Source organism: Melozone crissalis, unplaced genomic scaffold (genome assembly GCF_028551555.1).
Source record: "Melozone crissalis strain CALT ecotype California unplaced genomic scaffold, PUWL_Pcris_2 ptg000054l_1, whole genome shotgun sequence".
In the NCBI taxonomy this organism is placed as follows: Eukaryota; Metazoa; Chordata; class Aves; order Passeriformes; family Passerellidae; genus Melozone; species Melozone crissalis.
The window spans coordinates 841890-858382 of record NW_026535832.1 but is presented as its reverse complement, the minus strand read 5'-3'; the positions used below and the strand labels follow the sequence as shown (position 1 = coordinate 858382).

General features: G+C 51.9%; 1 protein-coding gene across 2 annotated transcripts; it reads left to right on the top strand.

Annotated features, from left to right (window-relative positions):
• Positions 1-10542: 10542 nt before the first annotated feature.
• On the top strand, positions 10543-15343 carry CCDC124 (coiled-coil domain containing 124). 2 transcript variants are annotated; one of them, XM_054286616.1, is made up of 5 exons: positions 10543-10641; positions 11737-11907; positions 12331-12517; positions 13066-13180; positions 14134-15343. In XM_054286616.1, exons 2-5 carry the CDS (start codon positions 11749-11751, stop codon positions 14336-14338), a joined length of 666 nt encoding a protein of 221 aa, XP_054142591.1. In that variant the 5' UTR covers positions 10543-10641; positions 11737-11748; the 3' UTR covers positions 14339-15343. The 2 variants fall into 2 exon arrangements, with proteins under 2 accessions (XP_054142591.1, XP_054142592.1); XM_054286617.1 differs by lacking the exon at positions 10543-10641 and having other exon boundaries at positions 11705-11907.
• The last annotated feature ends 1150 nt before the right edge of the window (positions 15344-16493 follow it).

The window sequence follows — 16493 nt, the reverse complement described above, 5'->3', positions numbered from 1 at the left end:
TACGACAGTCGTGCTTTACGGCGGGTTTTACGACAGTCGCGCTTTACGGCACCTTTTACGACAGTAGCACTTTACGGCAGGTTTTACGACAGTCGTGCTTTACGGCAGGTTTTACGACAGTCGCGTTTTACGGCACCGTTTACGACAGTCGTGCTTTACGGCACCTTTTACGACAGTCGCACTTTACGGCAGGTTTTACGACAGTCGCGCTTTACGGCACCTTTTACGACAGTCGCGTTTTACGGCACCTTTTACGACAGTCGCACTTTACGGCACCTTTTACGACAGTCGCGCTTTACGGCAGGTTTTACGACAGTCGCGTTTTACGGCACCTTTTACGACAGTCGCACTTTACGGCCGCTTTTACGACAGTCGCGCTTTACGGCACCTTTTACGACAGTCGCACTTTACGGCACCTTTTACGACAGTCGCGCTTTACGGCAGGTTTCACGACAGTCGCACTTTACGGCACCTTTTACGACAGTCGCGTTTTACGGCACCGTTTACGACAGTCGCGCTTTACGGCACCTTTTACGACAGTCGCACTTTACGGCACCTTTTACGACAGTCGCGCTTTACGGCACCTTTTACGACAGTCGCGCTTTACGGCAGGTTTCACGACAGTCGTGCTTTACGGCAGGTTTCACGACAGTCGCGCTTTACGACAGGTTTTACGACAGTCGCGCTTTACGGCACCTTTTACGACAGTCGCGCTTTACGGCAGGTTTTACGACAGTCGCGTTTTACGGCACCGTTTACGACAGTCGTGCTTTACGGCACCTTTTACGACAGTCGCACTTTACGGCACGTTTTACGACAGTCGCGCTTTACGGCACCTTTTACGACAGTCGCGCTTTACGGCAGGTTTCACGACAGTCGTGCTTTACGGCACCTTTTACGACAGTCGCACTTTACGGCACCTTTTACGACAGTCGCGCTTTACGGCACCTTTTACGACAGTCGCACTTTACGGCAGGTTTTACGACAGTCGCGCTTTACGGCAGGTTTCACGACAGTCGCGCTTTACGACAGGTTTTACGACAGTCGCGCTTTACGGCACCTTTTACGACAGTCGCGCTTTACGGCAGGTTTTACGACAGTCGTGCTTTACGGCACCTTTTACGACAGTCGCACTTTACGGCACCTTTTACGACAGTCGCGCTTTACGGCAGGTTTTACGACAGTCGCGCTTTACGGCAGCTTTTACGACAGGCGCGCTTTACGGCGGGTTTTACGAGAGTCGCGCTTTACGGCACCTTTTACGACAGTCGCGCTTTACGGCCGCTTTTACAACAGTCGCGCTTTACTGCACCTTTTACGACAGTCGCGCTTTACGGCAGCTTTTACGACAGGCGCGCTTTACGGCAGGTTTCACGACAGTCGTGCTTTACGGCACCTTTTACGACAGTCGCACTTTACGGCACCTTTTACGACAGTCGCGCTTTACGGCACCTTTTACGACAGTCGCACTTTACGGCACCTTTTACGACAGTCGCGCTTTACGGCAGGTTTTACGACAGTCGCGTTTTACGGCACCTTTTACGACAGTCGCGCTTTACGGCCGCTTTTACGACAGTCGCACTTTACGGCACCTTTTACGACAGTCGCGCTTTACGGCAGGTTTTACGACAGTCGCGTTTTACGGCACCGTTTACGACAGTCGTGCTTTACGGCACCTTTTACGACAGTCGCACTTTACGGCACGTTTTACGACAGTCGCGCTTTACGGCACCTTTTACGACAGTCGCGCTTTACGGCAGGTTTCACGACAGTCGTGCTTTACGGCACCTTTTACGACAGTCGCGCTTTACGGCACCTTTTACGACAGTCGCGCTTTACGGCACCTTTTACGACAGTCGCACTTTACGGCAGGTTTTACGACAGTCGCGCTTTACGGCAGGTTTCACGACAGTCGCGCTTTACGACAGGTTTTACGACAGTCGCGCTTTACGGCACATTTTACGACAGTCGCGCTTTACGGCAGGTTTTACGACAGTCGCGCTTTACGGCAGGTTTTACGACAGTCGTGCTTTACGGCACCTTTTACGACAGTCGCACTTTACGGCACCTTTTACGACAGTCGCGCTTTACGGCAGGTTTTACGACAGTCGCGCTTTACGGCAGCTTTTACGACAGGCGCGCTTTACGGCGGGTTTTACGAGAGTCGCGCTTTACGGCACCTTTTACGACAGTCGCGCTTTACGGCCGCTTTTACAACAGTCGCGCTTTACTGCACCTTTTACGACAGTCGCGCTTTACGGCAGCTTTTACGACAGTTTTTTCTTGCTCATCTTGAGGTTTTTTCCTGGGTTTTTTCTTGCCCATCTTGGGGTGTTTTTCCGGCTTTTTTCCTGGTTTTTTTTTTTTTCTTGGTTTTTTCTGGGTTTTTTCTGGTCCATCTTGGGGTTTTTTTCTGGGATTCTTCCTGCCCGTCTTGGGGTTTTTTTCTGTGATTTTTCTGGGTTTCCTTGTTGATCTTTTCCTTGCCCATCTTGGTTTTTTTTTCAGGGTCTTTTTCTTGCCCATTTTGGGTTTTTTTTCCCTGGGCTTTCTTGCCCATGTTGGGGTTTTTTTCTTGGTTTTTTTTTGGTTTTTCTTGCCCATCTTGGGGTTTTTTAGCTTTTTTTCCTGGGTTTGCTCTAGCTCCTCTTGAGGTTTTTTCCCTGGGATTGTTCTGGCTTTTTTCTTGATTTTTTCTTGCCCATCTTGAAGTTTTTTTCCTGGGTTTTTGTGGGGTTTTTTTGTTGCCCATCTTAGGGTTTTTCCTGCATTTTTTCTGGGTTTTTCTTGCCCATCTTGGGTTTTTTTACTGGGTTTTTTGGGTCTTTTCTAGCTTAACTTGGGGTATTTTTCTGGGTTTTTACTAGGCCGGGACCAAAAAAAAAAAACAACAGCCAGGGTGGAAGGCGGCTGGGGATTTTTTATTCTCAATTTAACAATGAGTTGCAAAATCTGGAAAGCAAAAGTCATGTACACAAGGTTAAATCCAGTCAGCATGCGCTCGCACACGCAGAGATGAGCAGATAGACACAGCCACGTGCTCTCACACACACTCACACACTCCTTCCACTTACATGCTAGCTGCGGCCCTTACCTGAGATGCTGAAGAAGGTGCTTTGACACATCTTCTGGCTGCCGCTCCTTGAGGTAAATGGCAGATCCTGGGGAAATCAGCAGCCTCGGGGACCTGTGAGATGACAGGAAGGGTCAACAAGTGGCTATCTCCCAGCTAGGACTTGTCCCCACTCTGGACTGATAAATTTTCCACCCAAAATCCCACAAAAGGCAGATGAACAGTAAAGTTGTTATAACTGTTCTACCTAACTGTGACTACAGGCCAGGGCAGGGCAGCTCCGATCATAAGTGGTACAGTGTAAGTACACACAACATAAACTGACGCATACAGTGCAAGTGTACATAGAGTGTAAGTACACACAATATAAGGCGACATGCTTACATACACGTAAGTACAGACAATATAAGGCAATGCACTTACATACAGTATAAGCCAGCATAGGTACATGCAATGTAAGTACATACAGTATAAGCCAACATAGGAACATACAACATAAACCACAACTTAAGATAACTCTCTGGAAGTTTACTTATTGAGCCCTATACCCTTGGAGAAGATGGAACCTATAGAACTACTGCAATCACGTGAGGAGGGTGTAAGATGCTCCCTCTAGAAGTCCAAGAAAATGGAAAAAAAGGCACTACCAAAGCTGGTAGTGAAAAGGAAGATGGATGAGAACATCTTGTCCCTGTGAGACATTCCTGTCTCAACGAGTAAAAATGTAAAGATGCTGGAATAAGGGATATCTGGAAAGGAATGTGAGTAGAACACGGCCTATATGGCACAGAAGAGTGCCGATAAAGCATCGAGATGTAACAAAGGCCTGTGACGTGGAAGACAATGGACACAGACTACGTAATACAGACACCATAACATAGACACAGATGACATAACACAGAGACAAGTTGCTACTGCTTGGCACTTTCCCCTTAGGGACCCGAGAGTCCTAGCGCAAGACAAGCCAGAGGCCAATGAGGCCAAGGGAAAGGAAGTCCTATGATGACAGCTCGTGATGATGAAATGTAGCTCATTAAAGGAAGTTAGGGCCAAAGCAGTTAAGAGGATGCCCAAGAGGCTCGGCAAGCCTAGAGAAGGAAGCAGACTGCCGGGTGACCGCGGCTATAGCTCTGGACCTGAAGGCAAGCTCCTCAGGGGAAAGAGCCGTGACGAGGCCGAGGAAGGCTGACGACGCAAAGTTCATGACACTGTGGAGATGGGTCGGAACTGCCCTGCCCGGCAAAGGTTCTGGTGAGGCTGAGGAGAAACCCTCTCCCTTTACTTCCAGGGAGCCCATCCCACTACAGACCTCTCCGCTAAGCTGACATCAGATTGCCTCCTGTGACAGTAAAGGCTTTTCCCCTTCTCCCAAACACTGGCCCCGACACTTAGCTTTTGGAAGACGAGCAGACAAAAGCCATCGTCGGTCAGACAGGGACGTTGAGATGTTCTCAATGTGTGTGCTTCGGTGCTGCCGCTTCCAAGCTGTGGCTACAAGCCTCCCCAGGGTACTTAAGGCAAAACAGAAAACGTGACTATTGCCCTCAAAAACAGTAATCCCCGGGACTCCTCCGCACCCCTGCCCCAGCTCACCTCAAGTCTTGATTTGACTCTGGAGGCTGCCCAGAAGGTACCTGCAAAATGAAAACGGACACGCTCAGCATGCTGCTGCATAACGCTCGCCTATGAGTCAGCCTGCCTAAACCCCGAATCACCTGCCCTCCTCTGTTCCTTGGCATGCCTAGGGCAGCGACAGCACCTGCAAAGAAACAAAGCAGAAAAGCATGCTGAGATACTGTGAAAACACAACTTCCCAACCCTGACAAGTATGCCACACCAATACCTTAAGCTTGCACCCACCTGGCATGGGCATGCTGGGCTAGGATAGATGGCAAGCAGACCATCTAAAATAAAAAGAAGAATAATACATACTCAGAGCAGCACCAAAAACTGAGACCTCAGAAATAACAACAGCTTCGGTACCCTACTCAATGCTCACCTTGCCCACTCAGCCTTGACAGCTGCTCTCTGCCTTGACTTCCTAAAAATAAAGACAAAGAGCAGAGCTGAAACAGACACCATTTATGCTTCCTCTGCAGAGACAAACAGTGACTGACATGCACGGGGGAATCCCCTCACCCGGGATGGGTGGCTCTGCCCTGGATTTTATCCTTCTGCAACTAAAAGAAAGTTAGGATGAAAGTCAAAGGGCTGCCGGATACCTTATGGACTCCAGATATCCTGTGTCCATCTACAAATCCCATCTAGAGTCCACCTGCACCCCACATTACAAATTCCAAGTCCCTGGGACTTCTCCTATTGCACCAGGCTATGCAGCAGGGCAGAGCAGCCCCGGCACAAATGTGTGCTGACACCCGTGACACAGGACAGACAGGATGTGACAAACAAAGGGCACAAGACACAGACAGAAATCTCATTGCAAGGAAAATGGCTGCCAGGACTGAGAGAATGCAAAAGAAGATGACCGAGCTGAGACCGATGGTGAGCTGATGAGGCTCAGGAAACCCTGGTGGAAGAAGATGATAACTGAATGATCTCTTCCAAGAACTGCAAAGATTGATGCCTAGGAATCCTACTGTCAGAATTCTCTCCCTAACCTCGCATTCTTACAAGTCCTAATCAGACATAATAGATCCTGGCGGGGCATAGCTGTGCATCCAGCTCAGAACAAGACCTGAAAAGACATCTGACTGGATGCTTCCAAAGAGAGATGGAATTCTGATACCTGTCTGAGCCCCTGAGTCTAGAGTTCTATGGCCTGGGTGCCAGGCCAAGGAATGCAGAGATCACAGATGCTAACAATGATGCCAAGGTTTCTGACAGGGCCCTCAAAGGGCTAAGGCAAAGGACAGGAGATACACAAACAACACATAATGCACAATAGACAAGTGACACGAGACACACCGGGACAGCTCTGCCCTGCTGCACACCTCAGCACTGCCATCAAAAGTGAGACTTTGCTTTTATGGGGCCTAAGGGGCCACTTCATGAACACCCCCCACCTCCAAAGCGGACTCAGAAACCCCTCCCAGTAATTCCCAAACCAGCACTCTGCCTTCATCCCCTCTGTGGGTCACGGCCCTCTACTTATCTCTCAGACATCTGAGGATGCCAGTCTGTGTCAGGTGCAAAGAAAGGCCACCTCACCAGCTGGGAAGGTCCTGCTCTCACTGGGCTGTTGCCTCTCAGACAGCTGTATTAAAGAAAACCAAACATCAGTGCCTGATCTTGGCACTGCATCGGCCAAAACCCCACCACTCTGCTACTCACCGTGCTCCTAAGAAGGCCCGGCATCTCCTAACCCTGACCCTCTGCCACGGATACGATGCATCTGCACCTGAAAGAAAGTTAGAACATATGTCAAACACCTGCAGAATAACTCACAAGCTGCAAACACCTTATGTCAATCTAGGAATACCACCTAGAACCCAAGTACAGCCCACATTACAAATTTCAACTCCCCATGGTTTGTCCTATTGCAGCAGGCCATGCGGCAGGGAAGAACAGCTCCGGCACAAATGTGTGCAGACACCCGTGACACAGAACGTGACAAACAGGGGGACATTAAACACAACACATCATGCTTGTGGTGAGGGGTTCGAGGGGAGAAGGCAAAAGGGATCCCAAAGACACACTAGGAAACACGGCACACCGGACAACAAGACACAGACCAGAGCTGGTTTGCACTGCCTGAAAGCTGCCATCAAAAGTAGAGCCTCTCCCTTTAGCTGTCCTAAGAGGCCCTTGGAGAAGATTGTTTTTCCCTCTGCTAATTTTTAAATCTGGCCCAAGAACTCCCAACCTGCTACTCTCCCATCTCTAGGCTGTGGCCCCCGACTTATCTTTTGGATGATCAGTGATGTGGATCCACGTTGCACCTGAAATGAGTCTGCCTCGGAGGGCCCCGTGATGGCCTGTGAGCCTCTCGGTCAGCTACAATAAAGAAAACCAAAACCAAAGTATGAGTTCAGAATTATGCGGGCCAAATCCCAGCAAGGCAGCTACTTGCCCTCTCCTGAATGTGCCTGGCTCCTTCAGGCTCCAGCTTCATCCTGATTCCAAGGCTGTGGCCTTTATTATTAGTGGCACCTGGGTTAGAGAAAGGCAAAGTTAAATGGCATTCCTATGAGTGCAGAAGATAACCTTGTGTGCTGTAAGACAAGGGAATGCCTCTACTGTGCTTCTGATATGCTTCTATGCATCTCAAATAGACACAATTTCTCTGTCTCAAATAGACACAATTTGCTGCCCTCAAACCACCCCCTCCCCCAATAACTCCTAACTGGATACCTGCTCACCCTCCCCTCCTAGCCACCATCCTCAGTTCATCTGAAGCCTCAATCTCAAGCACCATCCTTGACACTGGTTAGATCCCCTTTGTGACATGACAAATCTGCTGAAACAAGTGTTATGCTTGACACAAGCTAAAATTTCAGGGAGTTGCACTCCTCAAAAAAACAACAAAAAAAAACCCCAAACCCCCAAACAAAACCAACCCCCCCAAAAAAAACCTAAAAAAAACAACAACCAAAAAAACAAACAAGAAAACCCACCATAAAACCAAAACCCACCAAAAAAACGCCAAGAACAACACCAGAAATTACAAATGAGCTTTTACCACCCCTAAACACAAAACCCAAAATCGTGAACTTAAATACTCCCTCTATTCCATGCTGTTTTCTTCACAGTTCCTTCAAAGCCTCTGTTGCTTTAGATGCCCAGAAACACTTGCTGAAAAGAAGCTGAGATCAGCTGAAAGAGCCTCTTCACTGAAATGAGAGGAGGGCTCTTACCCCAGCACATCCCAGAGAGGGAATGAAGCCCCTCAGCCAAGGCTGGGGTTAATATACCCCTGATTGTGCCCGCCTCTTGTTCCCCTGGCACCCAGGAAAAGGGAGGGGGCGACTCCCACCGGGTATAAAAGCCCTCAGAGCAGCTGCAGCTGTTTGGCTCCTCTGACTCAGATTCAAGGGCAGTAAAGGGCTTGTTATGGAAGAAAACTCTTCAGATAAGTAACAGTGCTTTCTTTTTTACAACAACTACTTGGAGCAGAAGAACAGAAAACTGGTAAGACATACAAATTTGTGTTTGGGTAGCATAGCTAGATAAATTGGGAAATTTGTTGTTAACTTTCATAATTATTCCTTGGTGATTACTGTGTAGTATATCACTAAGCAGGGTGGAGTAGAATACTAATGATGTACATAGGCTAAGTCTCCTTAGGACTCCTAATTAGGCCTGTCTACATTAGAAACAAAAATAAGAAAAAAAAACCCCAAAACTCCTGGGCAGCATAAGGGTTAAGTACATGCTAGGCTCACCCTTCTCTGAGTTAGCTGGCCCAAAGGCACAGAAAGAAGTGCCCAGAAATGAATGTTTTAATCCTTAAAATGCTGAAAAAGACAGAGCTTCCTTCAAGTGAACCCATAAAAATGAGAAACCAGGGCAGTTAGCTCCACTGAAACTGATAAAATGGCAAATAAACCAATTATGCCCTTTAATTTATTCTCCAAAAATATTGTGAAAAGAAGGGTTCTCCTCAATTTAAATCCCTCCAGCAATGAAAAAAGAGAGATTTTCCCCTCAATCAAAACCCTTAACAACAAGGGACAGCTGGGGAAGGTTTGCAGGAGGCACTTAAGACTCACAAAGCAGCCTGACTTTGCGGTGGTGGCAGCTTGAGTCTGGGAGACATCTGGTGTGATGCACAATTTTCAGCATGCAGCCAGCCACTCTGGGCCACAGGCCCCTGAACACCAGTGCTGGCCCTTTTCCCTGGCAAACAAAAGTCCAGGTTCCTGGACTTTTAGTCCAGGTTCCTAATGGCATTTTACAGGAAGCACTTGCCACTATCACAGTACCTTGATTTGGCACTGGTGCCAGCTTGGGTCTGGGAGGCATCCTACGTAGTGTGGAATTTCAGGAGCCAGCTGGCCACTCCAGGCCCGTCACGATCCGTCCCAGTGAATGGATGATGTGATGGTTTGTAGGGGTGATCTCAGGGTGCAAAGAACCAACAAGGCACAGGGGATTTGCAGTAATAATCAAAACAAATGCATTTTATTGAATGACCACAATCAATGACTGCGATAGAGAGATTAAGGGAGAGAAAAAGACAGAGAAAGAGAGAAGAAGGGGGGGGGGTGTGGGGGGGAGGGCAGGTATAGCTACCAAACGTAGATGCGTAGAAGTCCTTTGGTCCAGTCCAGTCGAGGATCCGCCTGTTACGTTGGGGAGATCTCAAAATCTCTAGCTAACTCAGAGATTTTTATTATGATAATTCTATTGAAAATTGTGAGGGGAGGGGGGAAGAGACAGATACAATAAGGAATAGATGTAACAGTTAGTCCATGTTCTCAGCAGTAAATGAGAGCCATTGTTTTCTTGGCCCAGTGGTCACAAGCTGCAGGCAAACATCTCGGTTCGGTCAGCTTGCCTCCCACACACACCTCCTCTGGGTTGGGGGTTTCAGTCCCAGTCCTTGGAAAGAGCAGAGAGGAGCCTTCTCACATAGGGGTTTCATGTCTCAGTCCTTGATGGAGAGGCTTCTTACACCTCAGTCTGTCTGTCACAGTGGTTGTAAAACAGGTGAAGGTCTTCAGTGGGAGACCCTCTGAAACTGAGGAGAAGTCCAGCCAGGCCGAGAGGTGGAACAGCTTCCAAGGCTATTGTTGCAAAAAGGGCACAGTGCCCCTTCTTCTCATGGGGCTCAGTGTAGCATACAGCAAGCAACACCTGTGAAAACAATAACTTAACACTGTGCTTTCAGATCTCAGGGCCTTTGGCGTGTGACTTTCTCCTTCAGAGCCAGAGATTTTAGACGGGCGGAGGTCTTCTCTTCAGTGGTCCCCCAATGACAATTGTGAGGCAGATGAGGAAAAATTCGGACAGACTCTCATAGGGCCACAGGTCCCTGAACATCAGGGCCGGCCCTTTTCCCTGGCAAACAAAACTCACCAGTCCCGGTTCCTGATGGCAGATTGCAGGACTGTCAAACCAGCCCGAGTTGCTACTGGTGCCAGCTTGGGTCTGGGAGGCATCCTGCACAATGCGGAATTTCAGGAGCCAGCCCAGGGGACAATGGCCACACCCTGCCAAGCTCCACCCACGGAGGGGACAGTGGCCATACCATGATAAGCCCCGTCCCCAAGGTGGCAATGCCGACTCCTGCAGGTGACAAAGGGCCCCTCTCCTTTAAGCCCTGCCCACCTTATCTGACAGAGACCCCGCCCTTTTAAGGCCCGCTCATACCCTCAGGTGCCACTCAGGGCGCCGCCATCTTTGAACCGGGCGCAGCCTCCGCCGCCGGTGGGCGTTGCGCGAGTTCCCAGAGGATTTTTTCCACCGCGCCGCCCTGATAGGTCTTCTCTGCCCATCTCGCCGCTCCTTCCGCCGCCGCTTCCGCAAAGACTCAAAGCAGCTATGCTCGGCCTTGACCTTAACAAACATGGCGGCGGCGCGCCCTGCCTACCCCTGCCGTAGGGGGAGGTGGCGACGGCGTGCCGTGATGATGCACAAAGCGCGCGACGGCCTGGCGGCGGGGCCCGGTAGGAGCGGGGCCGATTCGGGGCTGGGCGGGGCTGAGAGACCGGGCCCGGGCCCGGGCCGGGAGCGAGGGGAAGGGATGACACCGGGGGCACCGGGCACGGCCGGGGGGTGGCGGGGAAGGGAGGCCGGGGGGGGCGGGCCAGGCTCGGGGGTTCCTTTTTGCCGCCCCTCAGGTGAGGCCCTGCCCCGATGCCGCTCCTGGGCAGGCTCGGATAGCGCGAAAAAGGATTTTAGGGAGTGTGAAAATGCAGGAAAATGAATATTAGGATGGCTCCGAGGATGTTCTAGGCAGGAGAAAGGAATGAGTCCATCCCAGACCTTGAGTCCATTCCCAAACCTCGGGAATGGAGCAGTCATTTATTTTCACTTTAATTTAATTAATAATTATCTGCCATTAAAATCAAAGATTCCGCCCTAGAGCTCCCCAAGCTGTGATTTCCCCCGTGTCTGGTTGATTTGAAATCGTCTATTTTCCTTGGATTTGACTTTTCCCACCGTGGATAACAATCACAGCCCGTTTTTGGGGCTGTTTATCATAATTAAAGGAGTTTCTCCTCTTCCTCTGGATCCCCCTGGACCGGGATAGAGGCACCTCAATCCCGGGTTTTTCTGGCTCGGGTTTTTTTGGACTTCCAGATGCTTTTTCCATGGGCTGGGAGGCTGGAGTTTGGCCTGGAGGGAGCAGATTTGGGATCAGCCAGGATCTGGAGGAAATCTGGGAAATTTGTCCCAGGGGTATCCCAATCTGAGGTTGGGATAAATGTGGGGGGACTATCCCAGTCTTTTCCTCAGTTTTGGGGACTTTTCCCCCTCCAAATCCCTAAAATCTGGGAAGGGGCTGGAGAATTCCTGAGGAAAATTGGGAAGGGGCTAGGGAATTTTTGGGAAGGGGCTGGAGAATTTCTGGGAAAGGGCTGGAGAATTCCTGAGGGAAACTGGGGATGGAAACCTTGGGAACTTTTAATCCCCATCCCTGCACATTTCCAAGGGTGCAAACTCCCAGCTCTGCCTGCCTGACCCCAAACCTCAATCCCAGTTTACCCAAAATCCAACCCCAGATCCTTGAAGAACCCTGATTTTTCCCGGTTTCCCAGAGGTTTTGAGGGATGCCCAAGAAATTCCAGGGAGAGAACAGCAAGTCGGCGGCGGCGCGCGCCCGCAGGGCCGAGGCCAAGGCGGCGGCGGAGGCGCGGCGGCAGCAGGAGCTGGAGGATGAGCTCTGGAAGGATGAGGACAAACACGTCCTGAGGAAGGAGCAGAGGAAGGTGGGGATCCCGAAATCCAGAGAGGGAGGAGGTTCCTGGGGTGGCTGTGACCCCCGTGGATCTGTGTGCCCTTCCCAGGAGGAGTGGGAGAAGCGGCACCTGGAGCAGCTGGAGCTGTTCCATCCGTGGGTCAATCCGTGGGTCCATCCATGGATCCCTCCATGGATCCATCCACGAATTCATGGGTCCTTCCGTTGATCCCTCCATGGATCCATCCATGAATCCATGGATCCATTCATGAATCAATCCATGGATCCATCCATGAATCCCTCCATGGATCCATCCACAAATCCATAGGTCATTCCATTGATCCATCCATGAATCCATTCATGAGTCAATCCATGGATCCATCCATGAATCCATCCACGGGTCCATCCATGGATCCATCCATCAATCCATCCACAAATCCGTGTTTCCTCCCAGGAGGAGCGGGAGAAGCGGCGCCTGGAGCAGCTGGAGCGCCGCAAGGAGCTGCAGCGGCTGCTGGAGGAAGAGGACTCCAAGCTCAAAGGGAAAAGCCCCAAGCAGGGAAATCCTGGGAAAATCACCCGGGCCCAGATCGAGGAGAATGTCCGCAAGGAGCAGCAGCAGAGGGAAAACGCAGATGCAGGTTTGGGAATTCCCCTGTAATTCTGGGCTGGGGAGCTGCTGCTGCTCCAGGAGACACCTTGGGAATGGCTGAGGGAAGCTTGGGGTTCCCGTTCCCTGCAATTGTCCCCAAGAAATCCTGGATGTGGCGCTTTGGGGATGGGATTTGGTGTTGTGTTTGATCCCAAAGCTCTTTTCTGGATGTGGAATTCTGTAGAATTCTGTGATTTACACTCCTGGTCCTGGGCTTCTTGATTTTCCATGTCCATGTCTATCCCATTCCCACATTTCCCATTCCTACATTTCCTTTTGCAGAGGAAAAACTGATTTGATTTTTTTTTTTAGGAAAAATTGAGTTTTCCAAGAAAAAAAAAATTCCAGAGAAAAAATCAAAGTTTTTTAGAGGGGAAAATTCCAGAGGAAAAATTGAGGTTTTTAGAGGAAAAATTGAGGTTTTTAGAGGGCAAAACGGACTTTCCCTGGGGGGTTTTAAAGGAATTCCTGAGTTTTCCAGAGGCATGATCCGTTTTTCCCAAGGGAGTTCCTTAGCATTCCCGGTTTTCCCGGCAGGGGAGAAGGAGAAATCGCACCTGGAGCTGCCGCTGGAGGAGAACCTGAACCGGCGGCTGCCCGAGGAGGGCTCTGTGGAGGCGCGCAGCATCGAGGACGCCATCGCTGCCCTCAGGTGTGCCCCAACCTCGAATCTCTGCCAGATCCCCCCAAACCACCCCCCAAAGGTGGTCCCTGGGAGTTGGGATCCTGGCGGGAAATTTGGGATTTGGGGTGGCTGGGGAGGGGGTGCTGTGTCCTGGAGTTCTGGGCAGGCAGGGGTTGGGATGGGGGTTTCTGTGGGATTGGAGGATCCGGGAAATCCTGTGGGGGTGGGGTGTCCCTGAAATCCGTGGGGGATTCCTGTGGGATTGGGGAATACAGGAAATTCTTTGGGACTGGGGCCACTTCCTTTGGGATGAAGCTGCCCCTGCTGTCCCTGGGGCCGTTTTGTTTGGAATTGGGCCATCCCTGGTGCCATTCCCTTTGGGATCGGGGCTGTTTCCTTCGAGACCAGCTCCATGCCTGTCCCTGTGCCCTTGGGACTGTGTCTCTCCATGTCCCCATCCCCTTGGGATCGGGGCCATCTCTGCTGTCCCTGGTGCCATTCCCTTTGGGATCAGGGCCATTTTTTTGGGTTTGTGTCTATCCCTCTCCCTGTCTCTCCCATCATGTCTGTCCCTGTCCCCATCCCCTCCTGACCATATCCCTGTCCCTCACTGTCCCTGGGGAGGGACATGACTATGTCCCTCCCTGTTCCCTGGGGTGTCTCAGCCCTGTCCCCATCCCTTCCTCAAGCCTGTGGCTCGTGGGATGTGTCCCCGTCCCCCAGCGTGTCCCTGTCCTTCCCTGTCCCCATCCCCCCTGACTGTGTCCCTGTCCCTCCCTGTCCCCCAGCATGACCGTGTCCCCCCCGTTGCCATCCCCTCCTGACACGTCCCTGTCCCCAGTGTGTCCCTGTCCCCCTGTTACTATGTCCCTCCCTGTCCCCTGCATGCCCCATCCCCTCCTGACCATGTCCCTCCCTGTCCCCAGCGTGTCCCAGCCCTGTCCCCATTCCCCCTATGACCATGTCCCTCATGTCCCCAGTGTGTCCCAGCCCCTGGAGCGCCACCCTGAGCGCCGCCTTCGCGCCGCCTTCGCCGCCTTCGAGGAGCTGCAGCTGCCGCGCCTGCGGCGGGACAACCCCAACATGCGGCTGAGCCAGCTGCGCCAGCTGCTCAAGAAGGAGTGGATGAGGTCCCCTGAGAACCCCCTGAACCAGCGCCACAAACCCTACAACAGCCACCAATAGCCCTGTGCCTCCCCGGACTGGGATCCTCACCAGGACCCTTCTACCCCCGCGGGGTTTTGGGGTTTTTTCTCTGTCTCTCCCCACCCGTGGATTTGGGGCGAGCTCAAGGTTGGACTGATGCCACCTTCTCGTTCCTGAAATTCCCTGGGAAAAGCGGCTCTCAATGGCTCTCAGGTGTCCCTTGGCATTCCCTCCTTGGAGTTCTGGAGTTGTCACGTGGAAAATGCTCCTGGGGTGTGAACCTGAAGTGATTCTAGACCCTGGATCTCCCCTGGGTGTCCCTGGTCCTGTTTCCTCTGGGACTGGGGTATCCCTGAAACCCCTGCTCCTGGGATATCCATGAAATCCCTGCTCCTGTTTCCTTTGGGATATCCCTGAAATCCCTGCTCCCGTTTCTCTGGGATTGGGATATCCCTGAAATCTCTGCTCCTGTTTCTTTGGGATTTGGATGTCTTTGAAATCCCTTTTCTCATTTCCTTTGGATTGGGATATCCCTGAAATTCCTGCTCCCATTTCCTTTGGGATTGGGATATCCCTGAAATCCCTGCTCCCATTTCCTTTGGGATTGGGATATCCCTGCTCCTGTTTCCTTTGGGATTGGGGCCATTTTCTTTGGGATGGGCCTATCCCCGAAATCCCTAGTGCCATTTCCTTTGGGACTGGGGCAGAAGCATTGGGAAGAGGGAAAATCCCTCAGGGAGGAGTGGGAAAAGCCTTTCCTGGGGGGGACAGGCACTCCAGGTGACATTCCCAGTGTCCTCTGGAATGCTGGAGCCCCAAATCCACCCAGAGGAGGGATTCCCATCCTTTGGGAATGGAATTCCTTCCCAGGAAGTGGTCTGGAGGTGCCATGCAACTTCCCAAGATCCCATGGGATTCATCCAGGCTCATCCTTTTCCCTCTTTTTGGGACTGCCCCCGCTGGGCTGGGCACTGTTCCCACATCCCAGAATTCCCAAATCCAGCCAAGGAGGAGTGACACCCCCACCCCCCCTCCTTTGTGTGAGTTTGGTGTGTTTGAATTCAATTAAAAATTTAAAGAAAAAAAACCAAAATCTGATTAAATTGGGGAAGGAATAATTTGGGAAGGGTTTGGGGGGACACTTTCCCTGCCTTGCTCAGTTTTATCCCTGAAAATGTGGAAGATCCCACTTGAATTGGGGGTAGGATTCCTGCTTGGACTGAGGGGTATTCTCTCCCTTTGGGACCCCCCCCCAGGTTGTTGCTGAGGAGGGGAATCCCCCATCCCACTGCTTCTGGAATGAGGAACCCCCAGCAGTGTGTCCCCCCCTGTTTCCATTCCGGGAATTCCCCTTCCCGAATTCCAGTGGTGTCCCCTGGGAATTCCCTTTCCCAATTCCCTTCCTTTTCCCATCCCCATTCCCCACTCCCATTCGCTGTTAAATTCCTCATTCCCTGTTCCCATCCCCATTCCTGTTCCCATTCTCTGTTCCCCATTCCCATTCTCTGTTGCCCGTTCCCATTCCCCATCCCTATTCCCATTCCCATCCCCATTCCCTGTTCCTTTTTCCCCTTCCCAATCCTATTCCCAATCCCATTCCCAGTGTCCCCTCATCTCCCCCCAAATCGGCCCCATGGGATCAGGGGGAATTGAGGGGACCCCAAAATATTTCCGGGGTACCCCCCGGCTTTAGGGGATTTGGGGGAGCCCCTCCATGCCAGGGGGGTCCCCATTAAAGGGAGGAATCCCCCAGCGGGGGGAGGGGCGGGATTAGTGGGGAATCCCCTATTTCCCGTGGGATATGGGGGAATCCCGCAGTGCCGTATCCCGCAGTCCCGGTATCCCACCCGCCCCATCCCCCGGCAAAGCGGCTCCCGAGGGAACGGGGGGGATCCCCGCTGCAGTGGAGGGAGGGGCGGAGTAGGGAGGGGATTCCCTGTCCCTCCCCCCTCGGGGACTCCCCCCTTTTTCCATCACTTGGTGGGGGGAGAGACGGGACATTGCCATGGCAACGAGCGGGGGGGAGGACAGCGGGATCGGCTGGCATGGGGGAACCCCCCCGGCCCCAAATCGTGCATCATCCCCCCAAACCGAGCACCCGCCTCAAATCGGGCATCCTCCCCCTATCCCCGAGGCCCCGCCCTCTCCCGCCCGGGTCCCGCCCTCTGCAGCACGACCCCCCTTCAGCATCCCC